This window comes from Dama dama, chromosome 23 (genome assembly GCF_033118175.1).
Source record: "Dama dama isolate Ldn47 chromosome 23, ASM3311817v1, whole genome shotgun sequence".
In the NCBI taxonomy this organism is placed as follows: domain Eukaryota; kingdom Metazoa; phylum Chordata; class Mammalia; order Artiodactyla; family Cervidae; genus Dama; species Dama dama.
In genome coordinates, this window is record NC_083703.1 from 22,003,722 (window position 1) to 22,029,349 (window position 25,628).

Consider the following 25,628-nt stretch of genomic DNA (forward strand, 5'->3'; position numbering starts at 1 on the left):
CAACCCTTTGGACTATAGCATGCCATGCTCCTCATCCATAGAATTTTTCAGGCAAGCATACTGGAGTGGGTTGCCATTTCCTCCTCCAGAGGATCTTCCCAACCCAGGGATCGAACCCACATCTCCTGTGTCTCCTGCATTGCAGATGGATTCTTTACCTGCTGAGCCAATGGGGAAGCCCCCCTTAAATGGTATAGATGATCTTATTTGCAAAGCAGAATTAGAGTATGGATACCAAGGGGGTAGAGGGGAGTGGAATGAATGTGGGGATTGAGATTGACATATATACATTATTGATATGATACTATGTGTAAAATAGCTAGCTAATGAGAACCTACTGTACAGCACAGGAAACTCTACTGAGTGCTCTGTGGTGACCTAGATGGGAAGGAAATCCAAAAAAGAGGGGGGATATGAATGCATATACGTATATATGCTTCCCAGGTGGCACTAGTGGTAAAGAACCCGCCTGCCGATGCAGGAGACATAAGAGATGTGGGTTTGATCCCTGGGTGGGAAAGATGTCCTGGAGGAAGGCATGGCAACCCTCTCCAATATTCTTGCCTGGAGAATCTCATGGACAGAGGAACCTGGTGGGCTGCAGTCCATGGGAGCGCAAAGAGTAGGACACAACTGAAGTGACTTAGCACACACACACGCACACATATAAACATACAGCTGATTCATATTGCTGTGTGGTAGAAACTAACAACACCGTAAAGCAAGTATAATAAAAATTAATATTTTTTAATTTAAAAAATTTAAAAAAGCATTTCATAGAATGCTTTCAATGTGTACATAATTTATTATACCTCATGAAGTCTTTGTGTATTGATATTCATTTTTATTGTGTTTCAATATGTTTTGCAACTGTCTGGTGAGGATAGATGACTCAATCCCCATTTCCTTGGTCTCTATGCTCTTCTCCAAGTAAACTACTCCTTTACATACAAAAAAGTCATAGAACCCAGAGAAAAGCATGTGTAAGTGAAGAAAAATAATTTGTAATATGGCCCAGGATCCAGAAGGAGTTATATATTCATCCCTTCTCTAAATTTCTTTTCCTCTTTTCTTCCTTTTCAAACTTCTCCTCCATCACCTTGCCCTTTCCCTCTTCTTCCAGTCATTGCTCTTTATCATCGTTTATTTTGGTCTTTTCTTTCAAGTTTTAATAACTCATTCCTTCCCCTGTTTTGTAGTCTGCAAATAATACTCCCTACAAGCTCCCATTTTTCTTTTTTCCTTTTAATGATTTCAAGGAAATGTTACTGAAGACAACAAAGAACTCCCCGTTTATATTACAGAGAATCTTTTCAAAACCTTTATGCCTTCACACTTCTCCGCCGGTAAAGCTTTATGACCCCCAGCTCCTGTGGTTGGTTGCTGCTTCAAAGAAAACTAAAGGAATATCTGCTGTCCAGTCCATTATCGCCCTGGCCAACTTGACCTTGCGCTCAAGGGGATCAGTGTATCTTTAGTGTACAGTGACTTTATTTTCCTGACTGACATTTTCACCCTGATTTTTTTGAGCTCTCTTTTGTTGTTTATGTTCCATTAAAATGGTTCCAGTTTTACCGTCATTTTGTTTAAACATCTGCAACCAAGTTGCCCAAAGTATATAGAGTAGCAGATATGAATGCTGCTTTGTTTTGATCACATCTGACAATTGGCAAATAAGTTTTGTAATTTCACTATACAAAAGTTTTCTCGGGCTGCTTCTCACATAAAAAAGTATAGGATAATTTCAGAAAATTTCTGTGGCTCATGCGAAGCTGTGCTTCATTAATAATCTATATTTTTGTAAAGAAAAAGAGGAGCATCTCATTTCTAGGTGGTAAAAGTATAAATAGAACTATGACAACATATAAGCAGAGTAATATAATCGACTTTTAGCTTGTTTGTCTCTGCCCCTCACCCCCACCTCCTCCAATAGACTGCAAATTCCCTGAGGAATTTCAAGGACTGTGATTCCCATCCATTGCATTATTTTTAAGATCCGTTACATAATTAAGTACCAGTAATTATTTGTTGACTGAGTTAGTTGATGATTAGGATCAATATATTGATACTTTATAATTAAAGGCTGCAAGGCACAAAGTTAAATATATCCTAAATAGGAATACTTAATCAGATAATGTTTAATGGATGAGCACTGCATGACAGTGAGACCTGGAGAAGGATGCAGTCCCTAAGCTTCCATCTCTTCTTGCCTTCCTTTCTGTTTTTTTCTTTTTTTTCCCCACCTTTTACTTCGTGAAATAGTTCTTATGTGTCATTTATTCTACTCTCTGGCTTGCAGTAGAACCCCAAGCTTCCAATATGGCTCAGATGGTAAAGAATCTGCCTGCAATATGGGAGACCTAGGTTTGATCCCTGCATTGGGAAGATCCCCTTGAGCAGGGCATGGCAACCCACTCCAGTATTCTTGCCTGGAGAATTCTATGGACAAAAGAGCCTGGTAGGCTATAGACCACAGGGGCTCAAAGAGTGGGACACGACTGAGCAACTAAGCGTGGCATAGAGCACAAGCTCAGTTTACCCAAATTCTGTTTGTTTTTCTTTGTTGTTGTTGTTTCATTTTTAAAGAGGATCTTTTCTATTTAGAAAATATTTTTTTTCTCTCTCAGATATCTGGCTCTCAAGATTTAAAGCCAGATTTTTAGACTGTGTGTCTGAAATAGTCTTCAAGAGCACTCTTGAAAATACAAAAGCTCTACACCAATTCTTTCATTCTATGATTTTGCTTCACCTTCAGGCAAAGACTGCTTCTGGCTTACGGTGGTGAAGATCATTCATAAGTTAGTACGAAGAAAAACAAGTCACATTACTGTACTTCAAAGTATTCTCTCACTTTATATACCTAGTGAAGCAGTAGAATGTCTATCATGATGGAGTAGGAATATGTAGGGAGGTTTTCATTGTGTAGTTGAATCTCTGGTAAGTCTTGTGTTTTTCATCATGGAAATGAAATGGTAAAGGCTAGCTACGTGAAGTGATATTCCGACACTCTTCGGTTTGTGTTCACACTTTAACAGACAAGTCTTTATACCTGAAGATCTGAAGTGAACTCTTGGTCTATAATAAGGGTTGTATCTTTATTTTACGTTTTTTGTTTGCAGGAGAATAACACCATTCCATATAGCTGTTTCATTCAACATATGTATATGAATTAGAAATAGTCTTCTCTTCTTCTGGGGCTTCTTCTATGTGGCCGTGGTCTTAGCAATGGGGCTTATGAGTGGATTCTCCCTTCATCCTGCTCAGCAGGGACCAACTAAAGGCACCTGGCATGATATTTTTTCCTAGGATTGAAATCTAAATATTTATTAAAAAATACATATTGTTCTCAATTATAATCTGAAGAAATAACAAAGTAAAACCTATTCAATAGAAGTATCATTGCAATTTGCATGTTCTTTTGAGATTGGAGTCAGATGAAATTTCCATTTCCTTTAACTTAGGCAGTGAGAGGGAATATTTAGTGGAAAAATTATTTTCTTGGTATTTTGGGAAAAGAACCATGATCTAGTTAAACAATAACAACAACAACAACACACACACACAAAACACAGAAGCAAAATGAATTTATATCCATTCATGCTCCAGGAGCTACTGCAGAACTTGGAAAAACATGAATCTTAACTGAGAATTGTTTAAAAAAATTATTTGCTTACTATTGAATCAAGGCATTTGGATTACCTAGCATCTAAGCTTTGTAGCTAATTCATATTAAGTATGAATATGAATATGTAGCTAATTCATATTAAGTTTAGAACATTGATGCTATAGGAGTGTTGTGCATGATTTCTCTGTTTGTGATTTTATAAGAACTCAGAATCCTGTCCTCTAACCTCCATAATCAGTTCAACAAGCCAAGTCAACTTTACCATAGTATGTAAATTGGTAAATTGGCTCATAGGTAAGTACCATACGATTTATGATCATTTTTATCTCACAAAAAGTCTTTGTTTGATCCAGCTTACTCATTTTCACAGCTGGAAGCAAGAAGAGCAAAGTTTTAAGTCCTTGGCCCTCAATTCCATTTTATTTGACTTCAGTAAATACCTATCTGTTGGTTAAATAAGGTCTGCCATAAAGATTTTTTAGGAGCCTTCCCTAAAGGCTAATCATTCCCTCAAGCAGATTAAGCTCTCTCTATTTATTGTTCATATGGAATTATATCTAGTAGAATACACATGCATATTCTGGGTCAGTGGTTTCTGACTGATCCCAGAAACTCTAGAGAAGTTTTGCAAAGTATAGATCGAGGACCTCTGATCACATTTCTGTGTTTATTAATATTTAAATATGTAATACATTTATTTAAAATCAGATTCTGACACTTGAATCAGAATCTTGGGGCTAGAGCTGGGACTCTGTACTTTTAGTATAACTTCTAGATGGTTCTAAAACCTCATTCTTAGCAGATGTCTATGGGAGAAAGTGGGGAGGGTGTTGCTAAAAGAGGGTGGCTTTCTTAGCAACTATTTCCAATTTTGATCAGAACTGACTCATTTCCCTCTAAATCCAGTGACTAATTAAAAAATTTAGAGCAAAATATTTCAGGAAAAATGAAGTGACAGAAAAATTCAAAGATGATTTTATTCAAAAACAACAAAATGTGTGTGCTATAAAGTAGCTATTACAATTGAGAAATCGTATGGGAGAAAACTCGACACTGTGTTCATCTAGAAGACATGTAATTTCAAGGCACCCTATGTGTTGCCTCATTCATGTAAGATACCCAACCTTTTTTCTCAAGTCTTCTTGCCTGTGTGTTTTCTTCTCTACCCCTAATCAAATGATTCCTGCCTTTCTTTAAGATCAAAATCAAATGTACTGCTTTTATTAACATTTTGACCAAAAAAAAGGGGTATTTTTAAATGCCTTGCATTTTAAGGTTTGCTTACAGATTATTGAGAAGCTGTTTGAGTAAGAATCATCTCATTCAAAATGCAGATTAGGTAGAATATAATTTCGTGTGTTGCTTGTTTATAAAGCTGGAAGTACTTTTTCTGAAATTTTTCTTTTTATTTCATAGCACTGACCGTTGTCTTTGAGGTGGGAATAAGCTATAGTTACCACACTGTTGCCAGTGGACCTACATTCCTATCTACATTGTGCATTTGTACAGGCTTGACATCATTATAAACTAAAAGCCACATAAATAATGCAAACTGTCTCTGTGACATAACTGTGCATACCATAATGTGTCTAAGTGCTAGATGTAAATGTGGATGAAGGCTTCAGTAAACCCCAAAATATTTTAATGTTTTCTGCTCTGCAACAATAACAATTTGCAAAGCTTTACTCTCTTAGACATTAAATGCCAGGATCACTGCTTTTTCAGAGTCCTGTCTGGGAAGCCAACATTTTATAGGCCAATTTAAATGCTTCAACACTCTCCCAACATAATTTCTGAAAGATTCAGTTTTATAAATCTAGAATAATGGTTAAATAGTAGGCTTTAGAAACAGTTTGGCTAAAATGAAAATAAAAATGCAAACAGGCAAAATAAAAATTAAACTGTAGTGGTTTTCTCTTAACTGTTTTAACACTTGTGGGAAATAGCATTTCTGGCAGTGTTTCCACAGGACTGAATACAAAGCATAATTGCACCTCTAAAACACATGAAAAATGGCTTTCATTTTAGGTTGACCTTGAGTTAAGCACCTATTCTTTATTTTTCCATACATATCAATAATTTGTTTTAATTAAATGAATTAAATCACTTTAATTTTATTTTGGTGTATTTTAACTTTATAATATTTAAAAAAATTAACTGCAGTTGCTCCAAAACATGGAATTTAAGAGAAATCTATGCTGAAATTAATATTTTTGTAAGCCATTCCTAAAATAATATAAATATAGCTTGTTAGGTAGTATATTTGCTGTACATGCTAAAGTTTTAACAATATATTCATAATGTAGCATATGATTTATGCTACTAATGATCACTGTGTAATAATAAAATAACTTTTATATCATAGTTACAGTTATTTTCAAAATTTTTGAATTCATTTTCATCATACAATTTTTAAATGTGCTTTCCCTTTAACCACATTGAGATGAAATAAATTTATTTGTATTCTAACTTCTGCAGAAAATTGTTATACAAAATATGGAGGAATAAAATATTTTCTCAAGTAAGGTAAATTAGATTTAATTCTTATGTGAAGACAACTTGAAAATTTGAACATACTATATCACATATGAACCATTTATATGTATATATCACATATGAATCACATATATATTAATATCATCTATTGACCTTTGTATGTGCAGATTTATCAAATATTCAAAGATCTTTATGGTCTGGAGGATTAAGAGGTATCCTTGACTAGACACACAACTCATTCTTAAATTAGACATGTATTTTCTGAGCATCTGGTCTGTGAGAATCGCAAGCTTAATCAGACATGGAACCAGCATAGACATGAATACATGTGTAACACTCAGGAGAAGCCCTCTGTAGACACTGAGGTCTCCAGGTCTGTCCTGGTTGTCTCTATCTTTGATAATACCTGGAAAGATTCTCCAAGTTTGAATTTTAGTGAACAATATAAGTGAATTAAAATAAGTGAACTAAAATAAAGGTAAAGACCATTTACTGATTATTTTAAGACTTTAACTTTTTTATTGTTACAAAAATACTGCTTTTTCCCCACAAAAGAAGAAACGTATTCTTATTGTAGGAAAATGTTTAAATATAAATAAGAAAGGGAAATAATGACAATAACTATAATCTTGCCACCATGGTAAAAAGCATTGTGTGTGTATATATATATATATATATATATATACACTTGATAAGCAAAATAGGTTCTATTAATCACATTGTTTTCTAATATGCTTTTAATTTTATATACAATCTGTAAGCAATTATTTACCAATACTTTTTAAAATGGGGCAATAGTTTTCCATTAACAGGTTGCACCATAACTCAGTAATTTAATTCCTCACTATTTGATTTACGAGTTGTTTTTGATTATACACAAATTTAATCAACTTTCACTGAATGCTATGCAACTTTACACATACTGTAGATTATATCCTGAGAGTTAAAAAGCATACAGAGTAGAATTCTTATATTATTCATTATATTTTAAAACACTTGATTTAAAATTTTGTGTTACTTTGCAAAATGTACTGTTTTTGAAAGCAGTACGTGATCATGTCTGTTTTTCCGTATGTTTGCCAAACAATTGAGTATTGAATTACTTTTTATTGTATAAAAGCTATTAAATATCAGCTAATTGCATTCTTTTCATTTCTCTAAAACAAAGAGAGTGTAGCCTATCTTTTTTTCTTTGTGCCTTGTTCGAGTGTATTTCTCTGTGTATCTCCTGTTTGTGCTCTTTCTTGGTTTTCAGTTTATAGTGCTTATTTTTTATTACTGATTTATAAGATATTTATTTGGGGGTGCACTGGGTCTTCCTTGCTACATGTGGGCTTTCTCTAGTTGTGGTGACCTGGGTGTACTCTTCATTGCAGTGTGTGTGCTTTTCATTGTGGTAGCTTCTTTTGTTGTGCATGAGCTCTAGACACATGGGCTTCAGTAGTTGCAGGTCCTAGATATAAGATCTTTTAAGGCATTGAGGTGATTTTTTTTTTAATCTGTTACAAATGTAGAAATTTTTCCCAATTTTTATTGGCCTTTTGTTACTATTTATCATATTTTTCATATCTTAATATTCTTAGGATGTACATGCTTATGTCTCCCAACTGTGAGAAGAGGTTTTATTGACATGAACTAGAGAGGAAAAAAGCAGAGACATCACTTTGCTGACAGAATCTGTATAGTCAAAGCTATGGTTTTTGCGGTAGTCATTCATCATGTGAGAGTTGGACCATAACGACGCTGAGTGCTGAAGAATTGATGTTTTTGGATTGTGGTACTGGGGAAGACTCTTGAGAATTCCTTGCACTGAAGGGAGATCAAACCAGTCAATCTTAAAGGAAATCAACCCTGAATATTCATTGGAAGGACTGATGCTGAAGCCGAAGCTCCAATAATTTGGCCTCTTGATGTGAAGAGCTGATTCATTGAAAAAGACTCTGATGCTGAAAAAGATTGAAGGCAGGAGGAGAAGGGGTCAATAGAAGATGAGATGGTTGGATAGCATCATCAACTCAATGGATACGAGTTTGAGCAAATTCCAGGAAATAGTGAAGAACAGGGAAGCCTGGCGTGCTGCAGTCCATGGGGTCGAAACAGTCAGACATGACTCAGCGACTGAGCAACAATAGACAGAAACAATGTCTTCCCTGGACCACAAGCTCAGGAGGGCAGAGGCAATGCTGTTTTATCATTGATGATGAGTGATTGCCTCATTCGGGTACAAGAGAAGAATTTTCTGCTATGTATGTAACACATTCCACCCCCAGTATGCATTGAATTATTGTCAAGCGTACGGGGAAGGGGATTGGTCTCTAAAAGAGAATAGAGGAATTCACAAAAATAAAGGTAAAGATGCAAACAAGTTATCACTCTAGAAAAAGTAACAGTAAACTGCTTCTAATGTCAGCATCATATGTTTGATGGCAGTGGAAAATAGTGTGACAAAATATTTTGTGCAGAATATGTCTACAAAATAACAGTATAGATCCCCCAAATCAATATCATTATATTAAGGTTTCAGGGCACTGGGTAGTGAACTTGACCAGAAGTTGACTGTGATAGTAGAGAGCTTATTTTGCAGTGGTCAAAATGCCAGGAAGGAAATAGTATCATTTAAACTTCAGAATGTTTGTTAAAGAAGCTATATCTGCAAGTGGAGTGTAGACTGAGATGGAAAGAGAGGCCTTTTTTCTAAATTTAGAAGTATCATTTATTTCAGTAACATACTTCATGGCTATCTTTACTTTCCAAATATTTAACATTAATTCCATCAATTGAGTTTTCTGCAAATAGCCACCTGGGTTTATTTTCTTTTTTTCCACTAGGTTGTAAGTTCGTTAGGATCTAGTCTCCATAATATTTTCCCTTTTGTGGCTTCCTAAATACAGGCACTAAAACAAGTGCCTTGGAAATGCTTCAAGTTACTTTATTAAGTGGCTTCCTATTTAGCTAAATTCATCTCTTATTGTAATCTGTATTCATACTTCTTAGATAATTTTACTCTAATGGAAACATTGCTTCACCTGCACCTACTTGATTTAGTTCTCCTTTCAATTTGACATTTTAAGCCTCATTATTAACGTTATTAATTTAGTTTAATATTTTCAATCACCAAGGATTGCCATAAAGTGGATTTTTAAATTTCTGTCCACTTAAAAGAAATTTACTGAATTGAAATTAAACTTTTCCCTAGGTTTTGAGATATTAAAATAAATTGAGCAAAAGTTAACAAAGTCAACATAAGCCTTAGTATAAAAATATACAGTGAGCTTTAATAGAGGAAGAAAGAAACCTCTTATCTTCTACATTTGTTGTGTATTCACTTTGTAGACTTAGAAATACAAGCAGGGGAAGGCAATGCATTTTCTTTATGGTGTGAAGGTTTTTGCTTAAATGTGATGCCTGTGTTTGCATATTAAAAAGATATTTATTTGTAAGATGATGTGACTTTAGTGCATCCATTCAAATATCTCTGACATTAATAATATAAATTTTACCTGAGAGTTTATATGATATTCAAATTCAACCATAAACTATGGGTAAAGGTAGTAGTAATCCTATCTAGCACAGACTTTTCCCCCGAAAAATTATTTACACTGGTCTTACAAAGTCTATCTTTTAGAACTACAGTCATAATGAAATTCAAAATACAGTTTCTCAGTCTCATGGTTTGAGTAAATCTCAGTAGATTTGTTGTTTAGAACTCATTTTCTTCAAGTTCTTTATAACATTATTATCCAAGGAGAGTAGTTTTGTCTTAGTTATCAAGTGTAGCAGATCAGACTAAAAACAGTTTATTAAAAATAGTTTACAAGAGATGTCTGTTTATACTTTAGTTCTGTATTAATGGTCAGATAACCAAAGGATGGAAGATTAAAGTGTGATGTAAGAGATAGAACAGCTGTTATCTTTTCATGACTAAATGAATGAGGCTCTCCATAGATTAACTCCATAGTGTTTATTTTAAAAGTATCTACAAAAGATGCTTTAAGTGGATTTATTAAAAATCATACATAGTCTTACACATGATAGGTACTAAGGTTAGTATGCTCAACAATTCATCGATAATGTAATGGCTAATGGAAGGATGTTATATAAGTTCAATTATATCTTCTTTAAATCATTTTTCTCTGGAAACGTAAGGTTACTTATTTATCATTAATAAATGTGAGATAGAATTAAAAATTACATCTAATTTATACTTAAAACCTACCTTTGATTTGCCTGTTTCAAAGGATAATATCTACAATTAAGTAGAGACTGTTCATGAAAAAGGGGGGAAATGCCAAGTTTATGAATTTTTAAATTCAGATATTTACATAGATCTGTTTCCTCAGCATGTTTTCTTTGACTGTACACAACTAACAGGGAGGTCTGATAAATGAGCCCTGGTACCTTTCATAGTGAAGCATCTTAGAAATGAAATCAGTATTAATTGTTTATTATGTGATAGGCATTATGAGGATGCCTTTCATACATAATCACATTACGTCCTCCCAGTGAACTTTGCTGGTTTGTATAATTATCCCTGTTGTACATGTCAGCAAACCAAGGTTTAAAGATGTTAAACAGCTTGCCTTGGTGCACACTATTTAGTAAGCTTGGGAGATGGAACCTTTGAATCCACATCACAAATGCTCTAATCTGTGATCTTACACACTTTCCCTCATCTTGGAAATAATCTGTTGCTTAAGAACCAAGCATTTTAAAGATTTCTGACCTGATTTGATTGCAGTTTTATGCCTCAGGAGATGGAGAAACAAGACAACTGGCACTGTATAAATAATTCAGAAGAAAAAGGAAGGGTAGATGAGAGAAGTGTTAGTGATGGTAATTTGGAAAGAAAGCAGTAATTTAGAAATGTCCAGAGACTTCCACTGTGGTCCAGTGGTGAAGACTTCACCTTCCACTGCAGGAGGTTCAATTCCTGGTTGGAAAGCTAATATCCCGCATGCCTCGTGGCCAAAAACAAAACAAAACATAAAATAGAAGCAATATTGTAACAAATTTAATAAGGGGTTAAAAATGGTCCACGTCAAAAAAAAAAAATCTTAAAAAAAGAAAAGAAATATCCAGTATCCAAACCCATTCTTGCCTTCTTTTCTTCTTTAAGTCCAGAACCCACATTTTGTTGGTAGAAGGCAATCTCATTCTGCTTTCCTGGGAATTGTTTTAGTCCAGTGGCTCCCCATCACACATCAGAATCACCTGGAGAGCTTGTTAAAACACAGGAATCTTGGGCTCACTCTAGAATTTCTGATTCAGTAGGTCTGGGTAGGACCCTAATATTTACATTTTTAAGTTCCCAGGTGAGGCCATTCATCTGGCAGCCATGCTGTGAAGAGCCATTTGTTTAGCCAAGTTCTGGTTCTCAAAATTGGCAGCACATTGGACTTGTCTGGAAACACTGTTAAAAGATATTGATATCCAGGTCTTATACAGAAAACTTTTTTTTTTTTGCCCTGATACTCATAAAGGAATGGCTCCAAAAATGGGCTTCTAACTTTGGTTACTTTTTTACCTTTGTCAACTTTCCGTCATATTGAGAAATATAGACCCTTAAAAGTGTGTGTTTATTTCCTGTGTCTTTAAGAATTCATTGATGCCAAAGGGGTGATACAATCACTTTGGCTGTGTGTTTCCTTGAATCTCTGAATCATGTTGCTGTTTATGTTTCCTTGTTCATATTGACCCAGAGAAATCTTAGAATGAAAATTTTAACCTAATGTTAGTGATTCTGTAAACATAAAATGCATCTTATGATCTAGTTGTATCTGTGGCTCCATTTAGTGTAAGAATAAATATGCATTTTTGTGTGTTTATCATTTAGTTTATGATGTTGTTGTTTAGTTGCTAAGGCATGTCCAACTCTTTTTTGACCCCATGGACTGTAGCCCACCAGGCTCCTCTGTTCATGGTATTTCCTAGGCAAGAATACTGGAGTGGGTTGCCATTTCCTTCTCTAGGGGTTCTTCCCAATCCAGGAATCAAACCCGTGTCTTTTGCATTGGCAGGCAGATTCTTTACCACTGAGCCACCAGGGAAGCTCTAGTTTATGTTAAACTATATCTTATTTTTGTAAATAGCAGTATATTTTGAGAATAAGGTGAGATATAGCAATAATAATAAAAATTAAATTAAGGAAGTGTAAGCAATATTAATGATCTCATTAAAAATGTACTAGTTCTATGGACTTTGTTTTAATGGGCATAATTTATTATTAACTTATAAATGTTTTCATTTTTATAATTGTATTTTTCTCATTGTTATTAATCATCATAAAATAATTGAAGAGTTCTTAAAATTCTACAATCATAAGATTAAAAGAATAAGTATATATACATAATGTTTTCTTTAAGTGGCTAAAAATATTTAGATATTTTATTTGTAGTATAACAGTACAAGTAATAAAGTTTCTGGGATAGTAAGGTTGGGATTCAGAGTCAAGATTTTAAAATCTGTATCATCATTGTTATCTTTCAAATTTGTCTATATCTAGTCAAATTTTTATAAGACCATAGTGACTTTATAATGTGTCAACTATTGATATATTCATAGCATCATTGATATTCCCTAAGAATAGTTACTTCTAGATATACAATAATTATAATGCAATTTAAGAGAGATTTCTGCATACCAGTTATGAGAAATATTTTGTGCAAATAACAGAAGGAGATGCAAGAATCTTAAATTTGGGTCTAGATAAGAGAAATTTTAAAAATTAGGTATCATTTCAAAGAGAATATAAGAACCATAAAGAAGGTACAGTATTACTCGGGTGCAGAGGAAGCAGGGTTGATCGTATACAAAGGGAAAAAAAAAATTATAAAGTGATTTTTGAGCTGGTTTTAAAGAACTGCATAGAACTTCACCAAGCAAAGATAAAATAGCAGCTATACTATGCTCCCATCATGGAGCAGTAATAATCAATAGTTTTCTGTTTGTCATTACTTTCTATCAATTTGATTAATATGTGTCTTGATGTGTTCCTTCTTGGATTTATCCTGTATGAGACTCTCTGTGTTTCCTGGACTTGAGTGTTCCCTTTACCATGTTAGAGAAGTTTTTAGTTATTACCTCTTCAAATATTTTCTCAGGTCCTTTTCTCTCTTTTCCTTCTGGGACCCCTATAATATGAATGTGGGTGCATTTAATGTGGTACCAGTGGTCCCTTAGCCTGCCCTTGTTTCTTCTCCTTCTTTATTCTGTTCTGCAGCAATGATTTCCACCAGTCTGTCTTCCAGCTCACTTATTCATGCTTCAGCATCATTTATTCTGCTATTAATTCCTCCTAGTGTATTTTCAATTTTTTAGCTATCACATCATTCATCTTTGTTCTTTAAAGTTTCTATCTCTTTAGTAAACATTTCTTGTATCATCTCCAGTCGGTTCCTCTATTCCTTTCCTGAGATCTTGGATCATCTTTACTATTGTTACTCTAAATTCTTTTTCTGGTGGATTTTCTATCTCTATTTCACTTTGTGGCTCCCTGCTACAAAATGGTGAGGTAGAGAGGAATGGACTGGGATTGTGGGGATAAATACCCTGAATGCTCTTTCTTTCCACCTTCCATTCCCCTGCTCTTATCGTGTACCAGCCAATTCTAATTGAAAGTCAGAAGTTAATGGAATCTGGATGACACATTCTATAGAGGTCTTCAGAACTGGAGCTATTTTATAATAGTAGAATGATTGATAAAACATTTAATGAAGGCAAAGATGTACTTGAATTTGCTTTTCCAAAGTTATTGGTAATAGTAATTGATTGGAGTAGCACTTTGTGCTAGCGGGCTAATTCATTGTTGAAATACTTCAAGTGATGAGTAAGAAGTGAAATTAAGGACAAAAAAGAGAGGAAAGGCTGGAGAAGTTGATGTAATACATGTATGATATAAATGCAATACAATTGGATTAACTGGAAATGCAAGGAAAAAGAAAAAAGAGCTGCTAAAGAGCATTATTAGTTTCTTACTTAGAAGCCTGGGTTGACAGAAGTCCAATAGGACCTTTCTGTGGGAACAGAAAAAGATCTCTCATTTTGTTTTGAGTTCTTTAGTTTAAGGCACTTAGCCAACATCCAAATTGACATTCTTCATCTCCTTAGCTTGGTATTATGATTTTTTGTTTGTTTGTTTCCAACTTTATCTAGATATAATTGATAATACAGCATTGTGTAAGCTTAAGTTACACAATGTAATAATTCTCTACATGTGCTATTGCAAGATGATTACCAGAGTAAGGTTAATTACTACATCCATCATTAAAGTCTTTTCTTGTCTGACTCAGGCTTCTTATTTTGGCCACATCATCATTAGCCCTCTCTGCTGTTCTCGTGAATCTGTTTATTCTCCAAATGTGGGACTCTGTGTCATGCATGGTACTTTCTCTCAACAATCTCCAAACCATCCTTTCAAACTTAGTTGAAAGTCAATTCTGTGAAACTCTCTGATCTCTCTCCAGTCAAATCCAAATAGTTCTTCTTTGGGTATTAGCTGTATTCCAGCATGTGTCTGAGAATACCACTAATATTAGTTTACTTGTCTAATGCCTTCATGATACTGTATCTTGAGAAAAAGGGTACTGACAATTTGACTGTTTTACAACACCAACCATTGTGCTGATCGCATGCTAAGTAACTGTGAGAAAACAGGGATGATGAAAAGACAACACAATTGAAGCATTTACTATTTGGACCATTAGAGGAGTTCTTAAAAAATAAATAAAAACTGAAAGCAAAGCCAGAGGAGATTGGTGACAATAATAAAATTTCGATGATAAAATTAGTTCTCTTTTCCAAACTGCTTTAAATAGAATTATGGAGCTTTTATGGATTATTTCCTGATATGTTCTTAACTCATGTGCATAGATATATTACATTTATTAACTTTGGATATATTTTACATGAGATGTATGCAGTTTCTTGTAAAAGAAAAGACAGAAAAATGTCTTGAGCTATAATTTCTTTGGAGAAATCACTAAGTTTAAAATAAAATTTTCTGTTATTAAAGTAGGGATCTAAATTTCCTTCCAGGGATTACTTCTCAGTCTCTTTTAAATTAAACACAAAGTTTTCTAATGAAACATAGTTATCATGTTGGTAGTATGTCATGAACTCAAATTAATATTCTGGGAAAGCTCTTAGTTAATTAGAAAATATAGATTTTTAAAAATTAAATGATATTAAATTATTTTTAAATTTAAATATTTGGTAATTCAATTTTTATCAGCAAAATTTTTGGAACAAATATGACTGCCCAGTAGTTCTAATCAATAGCATTGGTGTATTTCAAAGATTGATTTAAAATGAAAGGACACAAGAGGCTTTTTACGAAGTAGAATAGTCTGCTCCAAAGTTGTCCTGGACTAGACCCATTCACTGTTCACATTCAATTCAAAAAAGATTTCCCTTTTAACAGTGTTAAACTGTTATAGCTTGTACCATTTTCATTTCATTACTAGCGTTGCCTTAGTTTAGATTCCAGTTGTGACATTCTGTATTCACGTTATTAGAAAAACAGAGGATTAGCCACAAAACACTATGGTAGTCTTTGTTTATGTTTTCAAATACTTCTAACATGCTCTACATCTTTCGTATATTCAGAATTTAGATTGCCCTTTCCACCATAGACCAGTGATACTATAACTAACTGGTAACAGCAATTGCTGATGAGCCGTGCTGTAGAATAATGTAAAGGTCAAAGAATGATAGTTCATGATCATCCTTAGCAAAGTATACAAGGCTTTAAAATACTGATGTTGAACTCCAGTGGCCTAGCACAGGGAATTCATGGTACAATATGAATCCCCTTTCATCAGTGTGCTTGTGAGGTTAAGAACCAGAACCAAATGATCTGCTCTCTCTACAAACGCAGAGACCTGAGGGTCAGCTTTCTGTGTGCAACACAGGACAACAGATAGTTTTACTCATCATAGCTGCTCCTCACTCATGCTTTATTGCTAATTTAATCTCTAGTACAGTGTGGTGTTTTAAAAAAAATGGTAAAAACGTAGAAGTGCTTAATCTCAAGGCACCATAGTTTTAATAATATTGAAAAATATTCAAATACAGGAATCATTTAAATTTTGAGCATAAAACATCTTAGTTTTTATCAGACCCTGATAATGTTGAATGAATAAGAATCTGACTGGAAAATATGACTCATTTGCATACTTGTGATTGTCATTTACATCGGACAAGCCTATTGCCTGTTAACAGAGACGGCTTGTACATTTCTTTTACCTCCTTGACACTAGCAGGCTTATGCTGATTTTAGATTATGGAATCAGCCAAACTGCTTTTCAAAGGGAAAATATATCCAAGCAGTTGTTATCTCTCCATTACAGATATATATATTTTTTGAGATAGAATGCTATACTTCTGCTTATTCTCATTTCTCTTTCGACTTTCAACTCCTATATTTGTAAGATAAACTAACTGGCCAGAAGAAGGAAAGAAAGATTGAATATAGTTGGGCTTCTCAATCTTTTTCATGACATGGAGCCTATAGGAAATGATAATACTGGTAAGATCCACTGGGTAAATTAGAGGAGATTTGATTTTATGTGTACCATTCTTAAGATAAAAAGTCCATGTGACTGAGCGACTGAATAATAACAACAGATATTTTCTTTATATAATTATAGTAAGAGGAATAAAGCAAGTATTGGAAGATATTATTGGATTCAAATAATGCTAATGCTTTTTTCCCCCAGAAATATAACAAGGTCTTTAATTTGCTTCCTATTAAAGTCTTTCAAATTTTTTATTATGACAAAGTATATCTAACATACAATTTTACATATATAATAAACATTTCTTTCTCCATATTCTTGACAGCATTTTTTTTTTTTTATGGCAGGGGTTTATAATAGCCATCCCAGTGAATGTGAAGTGATATCACATGGTGGTTTTGATTTGTATTTCCCAAATGATAGTGACATTGACTATCTTTATATGTATTTATCTAATTTGCATAGTTATGCATGTCCTTTGCTCATTTTGAATGGGGTTTTTGTTTTTTATTGTTGAGTTGTAGGAGTTCTTTGTATATTCTGGATATTAATCTCTTATCAGAGTATGATTTGCAAATACTTTCTCAGATTCTGTTTTGTCTTTTCATTCTGTTGATAGTGTTCATTGATGCATACAAGCTTTACTTTTGGCATAGTTCAGTTTATCTAGTTTTTCTTTGGTTATCTTGCTTTTGTTATCATAGCCAACAAATAGCTGCCAAATTCAATGTCATGAGGCTTTCTCCCTAGTCTGTCTTTGGGCTGTGCCATGAAGCATGTGGGATCTTAGTTCCCTGACCAGGAATTGAACCTGTGCCCTCTGCACTGAGAGCATGGAGTCTTAATCACTAAACCCCCAAGGGAAGTCCTGCTCTAAACTTTCTTCTGAGAGTTTTATAGCCCTTATGTTTAGGATTTTGATTTAGTTTGAGTTAACCTTTGTGTGATATAAAGGTAAAGATCCAACTTCATTATTTTGCAAATGGATATCTTACTTCTCCTAATAATTTTCTTCTTCTTCTTTTCCTTCTTTCTTCTCCCTACTCTCCCCACCTCCTCCTTCTCTTCCTCCTTTTCCTCTTCTACTACTAAAACATAGGGCCTTTTTCCTACACATTATATAATGGAAAATGAGATATTGTTGTAACATTTATTTTTAAAAATTCTTTAATCTTAAAGTTATTGTCCCTAGAATGTTCATTTCAGGAAGGATAATGAAGCTTGAATATTTCTTTTTCTGCATATTCCTTTTGGATTAGCATCCTCATTTAGCAACTTTTAACTGTTAACAATTTTGAGCAATGGGTCTCAAAATTTAACATGCCCCAGAATAAGCTGAAGAATTTGTTGAACAGATTGCTGAACCTTACCCCAGAGTTCCTGATTCAGTAGGTTTGAGATAGGGCCCAAGAATTAGCATTTTTAAAAGTTTCCAGGTGAGGCTAATGCTGCTAATTCAGACCCGTACTTATAGGACAACTAGTAGGAGATATTCTGGGGTAAAAGAAATGTTCTATATCCTGTGTGGTGGTTATACAGATGTAAAAGGTTATTAAAAACCATCAAACTTAACATTTAAAATATAAGCAGTTTATTGTATATTAATTATAATGCAGTTTAAAAAATAACTTCTGAGGAACACTGAAATATGGATAAGTGGAAATACATACTTGAATAGGAAGGTTATTTTGTAAAAATGTCAGTTCTATCTAAGCATAGATCAAGTGTTCTTATTTTAAAAAGAGTATAAAGCATGGGGTGATGAATCTAAGTCCCTTGTCCTGACTTCAGTATTTTGCAAAAGAATTACCATTGGCAAATTGTTTTAGTTATCTCATGTATGAAGTAGTAATGAATAATCCTACTTTCTTAGGCTTGTTGCAAGTATCAAAATAATAAACTATTATTTAATACTCTCTAATTTAAAGGCATACTAATTTAAAGTCTGATCTAAAAATTCCAATATTTTATACATTGTAGAACCTAGTGTTTTTTTGGTCTGAAATCTATTTAACAAAGAATATATATACATAAGCATTCTAAATTCCTGTTTTGGAATTAGATGATAAATACAGCTGCATTGTGTAAATTTAGGAGTTCCCATATAAGACCTCTATATTTATCAGTTGTTATCTTTTAAATATATTTCTTCTTGCCTCACAAAGAGCTGTTCTCCAGTGAATGTCATACAATATTGAAACAAGAACCATGGATGCTCCTAATTAAAACAGTTGGCTTTAATACCTTTGTTATTAAATTTTGTGTTGATAAAACCCCAGGTGGTTATGTAAAATTTCAACAAATGTTTTTTCATTTTTTTGTTTCATGAGACTAGGAAAGAGAAATCTAAAAGCACTGCTCAAATTATAAATCCCTTTTTCACAACTGAGGTGCAAATTGTATTTGTAAAGAAGAATTTTTTTTATAGAAAAGCAAGAAATATCTACTGCTTTTATTTAGCAACATATTCAGGAAATATTTATTAAGCACCAGTTGAGTTTAAGCCATTTTACAAGGTGTTCTAGATACTGTAATAGGTAAGTTAAAATATATGCCTTCATATGTTTATGTGAGACTTTATGTATAGTGAACTAAAATCTAATATGATAAATGCATCTAAAAAGTTATGTATAAAATGACATGGAATTCTTGGGTGAGGGAGTGATTTTGAATCAAGGAATTTAGAGTTGAGGGATTTAAGAAGGCTTAGAAAGGAGAATATACTTGAGAGATGCTATGGAAGGTAAATCTTTGGGAGAAAGACCAAGGACAGGAGTTAGACTCTTCTCATAGGGAATGAGATGGCTGGATGGCTGATGCAATGGACATGAACTTGGGCAAACTCCGGGAGATGGTGAGATACAGGGAGACCTGGCATGCTGCAGTCCATGGGGTTGTGAAGAGTTGGACATGACTGGGTGACTGGACAGCAACAGAGATTATACATTGTCCAGAAGAAAGACCAACATAAGAGAGACAGAGAGAAGGACATACATGATGTATTCAAGTAATTGCATGAACACATACAGTGAGTATAAACCTGGGTGGCTGAGTGAAGTAATATATGAAAGTTGAAGCTGGATGTTAGTATAGAAAGTTATTTCTCAGATCCTGATGAGTTGAGACTTTTATCCAAAGAATGGTGCTAAATAAACCATGGTCTGTGGGCCAGTTTTTGCCTAATGCTTGTTTTTATTAGTGTAGTTTTTTGGAACATGGCTATAATCATTCATTTAAGTGACCCATAGATGCCTTCATGTTGCAGAGTTGAATAGTTGTAACAAAGACCATATGGCCCCCAAAGCCTAAAATATTTACTGTGTGGCCTTTACAGAAAAAAAGTTCTCTGACCCCAGTAAAATACCAATTCAGCCTGAAAGAGGCTTCCCTGGTGGCTCAAATGGTAAAGAATCCACCTGCAATGCAGGAAACCTGGGCTTTGTGGTTGGGAAGATCTTCTGGAAAAGGGAATGGCTACTCACTTCAGTATTCTTGCCTGGAGAATTCTATGGAGAGAGGAGCCATCTGGGCTACAGTCCACGGGGTCACAAAGAGTCAGACACAACTGAGCGACTAACTCTCTTTTTCTCATTATGAAAGACCACTCTGTGGACGGACTTTTTACAAGAAAATGATGATATCAAGGAGCTTGCACCAGAAGCAAATTAATTCAGTGCTTCCTTTATCAAGAAATTCTAACTATTTAAATGAAACAAAACAGTGTCAGCAGATCAGGACAGTGTATGTAATGAATTGATGTGTATTTTACCAAGGCTTCTTATGTACTTGCAATCCAGGAACATACAATTTAGTTTAGGGATCTCACTTTGAGTAAGTAAAGGTATATTGAAGATTTCTAAGCTGGATGGTAAAATCAAATGTATATTGTAAAAGACCAATAAGATCAAATAGAACCTTTTTTTCTTTTTTTGGTCTTTTGCAATGTTCCAGCAGAATGTAGAGGGCATATGTGGAATTTTAGAATCTTACACATCTGGTTTCAGACCTAGGTGGGGGTCAGGAATGGGGGTGGGGTCATGTCCTGACACTCAAGAAAGAATGTTCCTTTTCCCTTATATTCTAAAAATCCCATATGAGACCTCTGAGTGTTCTGTCTTATTTAAGAAGGTTACTCCAGCAGTGTTGTATCAGATTGTGGAGTTGGTAGGAGGGGTGGGGAGCAGTTACACATGGCAAGGATGGTTCATTGCAGACATGAGGGTGATACTGCGGAAATCCCCAAGAGAATTATACTGTTGAACACTTTGTATTTTCTGCTACTCATGAAGGCAATCAAGTTCATGACAACTTTCAGTCATTCATATACCATCAGGTACATTACAACAGCCTGTTACAGTATTATAATCATAAGATATATCTCAAGACAGAGGATAAGCCTGAAGAATATGTCCCTTATACTATACCTGTATATTTTGATTTGTTCATGCAAGGGTATATTTTTTCCCTTACTAATTTAAATAAGGTGAATACCCAGGAGATTCTCAAATAAGAGGGAAATGTAGATTTTTAAATCACTTAATCTGTGTAATACTGAGGCTCTAGAAACTGATTATCCTGTGATGCTTAGGCAACATTTTAAAAAATAGCATGACTGTAAATCAGATCTCTGTTTATAATGACTTTTTAATGACTTCTATATCATCGCCTGGATCTTTACTTTTGTGACACCTGGATATAAAGCTGTGCTTTCTTTAAACCTTTACTACTGTGGTCTATGCTATGTTTTATAGAAAAGGTATATTTCTGTAAAACATCATACTTCCTGCCCTGTATGAGAAAAGACAGTTTGAAGGCTGGGAGAGAGATGCTGGTATTTTATGAGTGACAGTACTATTAGGTATGATCATTACTGCTGTACTCTTTCCAGGAGAGGAGTTGATTTCCTTTGCAGGTACGTGCTCAAATAATTTCATCTCAGGCACGTGCTTGGATCGTTCTTCATTTTCCATTAGACGTCATACATACATCATATGTCCTCAATTAAGGCGTATAAAACTAGTAACCAGATGATATACTTTTACATTGGTACTGTGTCGATGTGCTTCTGCATGTTTAGTTGCTCAGTTGTGTCCAGCTGTTTGTACCCTGTGGACTGTGGCCCTCCATACTGCTCTGTCCATGGGATTTTCCAGCAAGAATACTGGGGTTGCCATTTCCTCCTCCAGTGGATCTTCCTGACCCAGGGATCGAACCCCTGTCTCCTGCCTTGGAGGCAGATTCTTTTACTGGAATCCATTGCGGAAGCCAAGTGGTCATAGGGCAGTGTTAAAACACAAATGCAGTTGTATTGTTTGCATTTTTCAAATGGATCTCCTGAAATGTCTCTCTTTTTTCTTTTCTTTGCAGGTGAGGGGATACTTTAAGGGAATATAATTAGAATTGTTCCAATAATTCATTTACTTTTGTTATTGTGATTGAATTTTCTCAAACCGTATTGTTGGGGGAAATGAAGCATTTGTATTTTTTCATTGTCTAGTTGCTGTGAAATTAGTACAAGGACCTCCAGTTGAAGAACCATTGATTAGATGCTTTTATCGTTACTAGAATTATGACTTTTAGTCACCAAATACTTCCATGGTCTCCAAGTCTATTCATATTGTTCTGTCTTTTTGTATTTTTTCTCCCCTAGCCTGGAACATATTATTATAAAATTTTCTTGCATAATATCATCTGATCTACAGCTCTAGTATTCCCTTGGTATTTTTGTTTCCACATGTGCTATACTGATTTTAAAGTAATTTTTGCTTATCAAGTATTTTTAAGAGTATCAAGTATTTTTGAGAGTATCAAGTATTGTTGAGAGTGAACCAGACACTGTAAGAGATGAAATAGTCATGGTCCCAAGGATATAAACATTACCATTTGACGGTATTTCATCCTGTTCTTCCTTATATGAATATGTAGTTATATAATCAGTTCAGTTCAGTCACTCAGTCATGTCTGACTCTTTGCAACCCCATGGACCACAGCATGCCAGATCTCCCTGTCCATCATCAACACCTGGAGTTTACTCAAACTCATGTCTATTGAGTCGGTGATGCCATCCATCTTTCCCAGCATCAGGGTCTTTTCCAATGAGTCAGTTCTTCGCATCAGGTGGCCAAAGTATTGGAGTTTCAGCTTCAGCATCAGTCCTTCCAATGAATATTCAGAACTGATTTCCTTTAGGATGGACTGGTTGGATCTCCTTGCTCTCCAAGGGATTCTCAAGAGTCTTCTCCAACACTATAGTTCAAAAGCATCAATTCTTTGGTGCTCAGCTTTCTTTATAGTCCAACTCTCACATCCATACATGACCACTGGAAAAACCATAGCTTTGACTAGACAGACCTTTGTTGGCAAAGTAACATCTCTGCTTTTTAATACAGTCCAACTTTTTAGTATTTCTTCTTATAGTTAGTAATCTTTATATATTATTTAAAATTTTTTTCTCAGTCCCATATCATGAAAATATTATTACATATCTTAGACAAGCTTTATTGTTTTACTTTTCACATTTCAGGTATATTCTACCTGTAATTCATTATTTTTGAATGCTGTGAAATAGGGGTCAAGGTTTCTTTTTTCCCCATAGGACTACCTAATTTATTCATTCCATATTGAAAAGATTGTCCTTTGCTTCACTGCTTTGTTAGAACTAAGCTTTACATAAATCAGATGTACAAATATGTATAGAATTTTAAGACATTTTTTATCGATTTCTCCTGTCTTTCTGTCTTTACTGCAATACAACTCTATCTTGATTATTCTACCTTTATAATGAATCTTGATATCTGATCAAGTAAATTCTTCAACTTTGTTCTATTTTTTGATAAAATGTCTGTTCTTAGTTCTGTGGATTTCTATATTAAGCTTATAATCAGTTTGCCAATTTTGGGAGGAAAAAAATCTACTGAAATGGTGCTGAATCTCAGTGAATCCTGAACCACTGAATAATTCAGCATCTGTGGAATCCTGGAATATTAAGCACACACAAGGAACAAAGCTGGAACTGTTTAGTCATGACACACAATTCTGACAATTTAATAATCCTGCCTCTTAAAAATAATCTTAATTCATACCCTGTGTAGTTCATAAGACACTAAACTCTATTCCATTAGCAGCAACTAGTGACATAAACATAATCACACATCACAACTCCAATTTATTAAATATATTAGATGGGCCAGGTACTGTGTTAGAGGTTCCACTTATTTCTAACTCCTGTTAATAACGTGGAGCTATCCTATTTTATAAATGAAGAAAGCAGTAGGTTCAGAGAGGTTAAATAACTTGCCTCATATTGCCATCTAGTAAATGCTGCAGCCAGGGCTCAGCCCCATCCTCTCTCTTGTCCACAATCACATTCCCACTGCCGGGCAAGTAAGACTCGAAAGATTTACTCAGTAAATGTGTGGTGATTGAATGAACACTTTCCTCTTTCTCTCCATCTATTTTCTATTAATGTTTCATACGTCTTTCCTCCAAAAGTGATACAGCTTTCCAAATGGTTTTAATAAGTAGCAAGTTTAAACTATGGTACTAGTCTCACATGTGGTGAAAAAGTGATGTGAAAGCTAATTAATCAAAGAAGTGAAAGAATGCCAGAATGCCCCAATTTTGAGGAATCACTTCCTTATTTAATATTTCAAAAAGCTCTGTGTTGAGTAGCATGTCTTATCTTTTTTTTGAATTGATAATTCAAATGGGGGTATAAACTCTATGCAAGATTACACTGATATTTGTTTCCATCATTCGTTTCCCTTTCTGGTTTGAAACTCAGAAAAGACACAATTAAAAATTATCTACCAATTTATTAAAATATGTTTAAGTAAAACTAACCTAAATTAATAGAGAAAATAAATTTGAACCTGAAAGACTTTAGACCAGTTAATAGAACCCCAGGACAGTTCATTTCTCTTTTTCATGCTTTAATTATTTATATTTATAGTCACATTTTTTATGCCTCTTCTAAATGTTTTCAGTGTTTCAAAGTCTCATTTTACCCACATAAAAATAAGCTCTACAAAGCTGGTCAGAGTGTTGGCAGTATTATTGTAAACAAAAGATCAAGTCATTACATGTTAGATTTGGTAATTTCAGCCTTTACCATAAATTTTGCACATTGTGCTAATGCTACATAGATTCAAAATTAAAATAGAAGAATGTCTATGCTGAAGGTTATGAATCGTCATTATGCTAAATAGCATGTTATATTCTTAGGACAAATTACAGAACAGTAATGTATGATCAATGACAAACTGTATTTATGAGTTTCTTCTTCATTTTTATCTGATGAACACATCCTTCTTTCCCCAGAAATACCGCAGACGGCTGGTACCTGTATGCTGATAGTTCCAATGGAAAATTTGGTGACATGGCTGATATCCTTACTCCTGTCATTTCACGCACAGGACCAAAATGTACCCTGGTGTTTTGGACTCATATGAATGGTGCCACGGTTGGTTCTCTCCAGGTACTGCTTAGGCAATAGCATTTTCCAAATTTGTTCTATAAAAATCCATACTATACAATTTAGTGTTATTAAAATATATAGTCTGCTAATAAATGAGATGTGGACAATTACCAACAATTATCAACTGGTTTCAAAGCATTATGACTGAAAAAATTTAGTAGAATTGGACCTGAATGTCTAATAGAATTTTTTTAACTATCGTATTTATGATTATGGTCTTTTTAGGTCATTTTATTTTCTCTTCTATTTTTTTAAAATGTATTTGACATACAAAAGTGTGTCAAGACCATTTATGAAAATTTAAAGTTCATTTCAAAACTCAAGTAGCCAATTGACCTCATGTTTGTTTGTTTTTTTAATTTATTGAGGTATAGTTTATGATGTTATATATGATTATGGAATTTATTCTGAGACTACAGCTTCTGTGTGATTTTAGCCTTGAAATATGTCATATAGGTTTCAGAGTCAATATCTGTGAATAACACAACAAATGAATATAAACACTTGGGTGATATTT

The 25,628-nt window shown here is 34.2% G+C and overlaps 1 protein-coding gene across 3 annotated transcripts in view; it reads left to right on the top strand.

The window, feature by feature from the left end:
• The window catches only part of MALRD1 (MAM and LDL receptor class A domain containing 1), a 522,662-nt gene that overhangs the window by 166,045 nt on the left and 330,989 nt on the right, over positions 1-25,628 (top strand). For all 3 annotated transcript variants that reach the window (XM_061126168.1, XM_061126170.1, XM_061126169.1), the window contains exon 23: positions 24,955-25,111. In XM_061126168.1, coding sequence (XP_060982151.1) covers positions 24,955-25,111 — 157 coding nt within the window. The remainder of the gene's footprint in view (positions 1-24,954; positions 25,112-25,628) is intronic.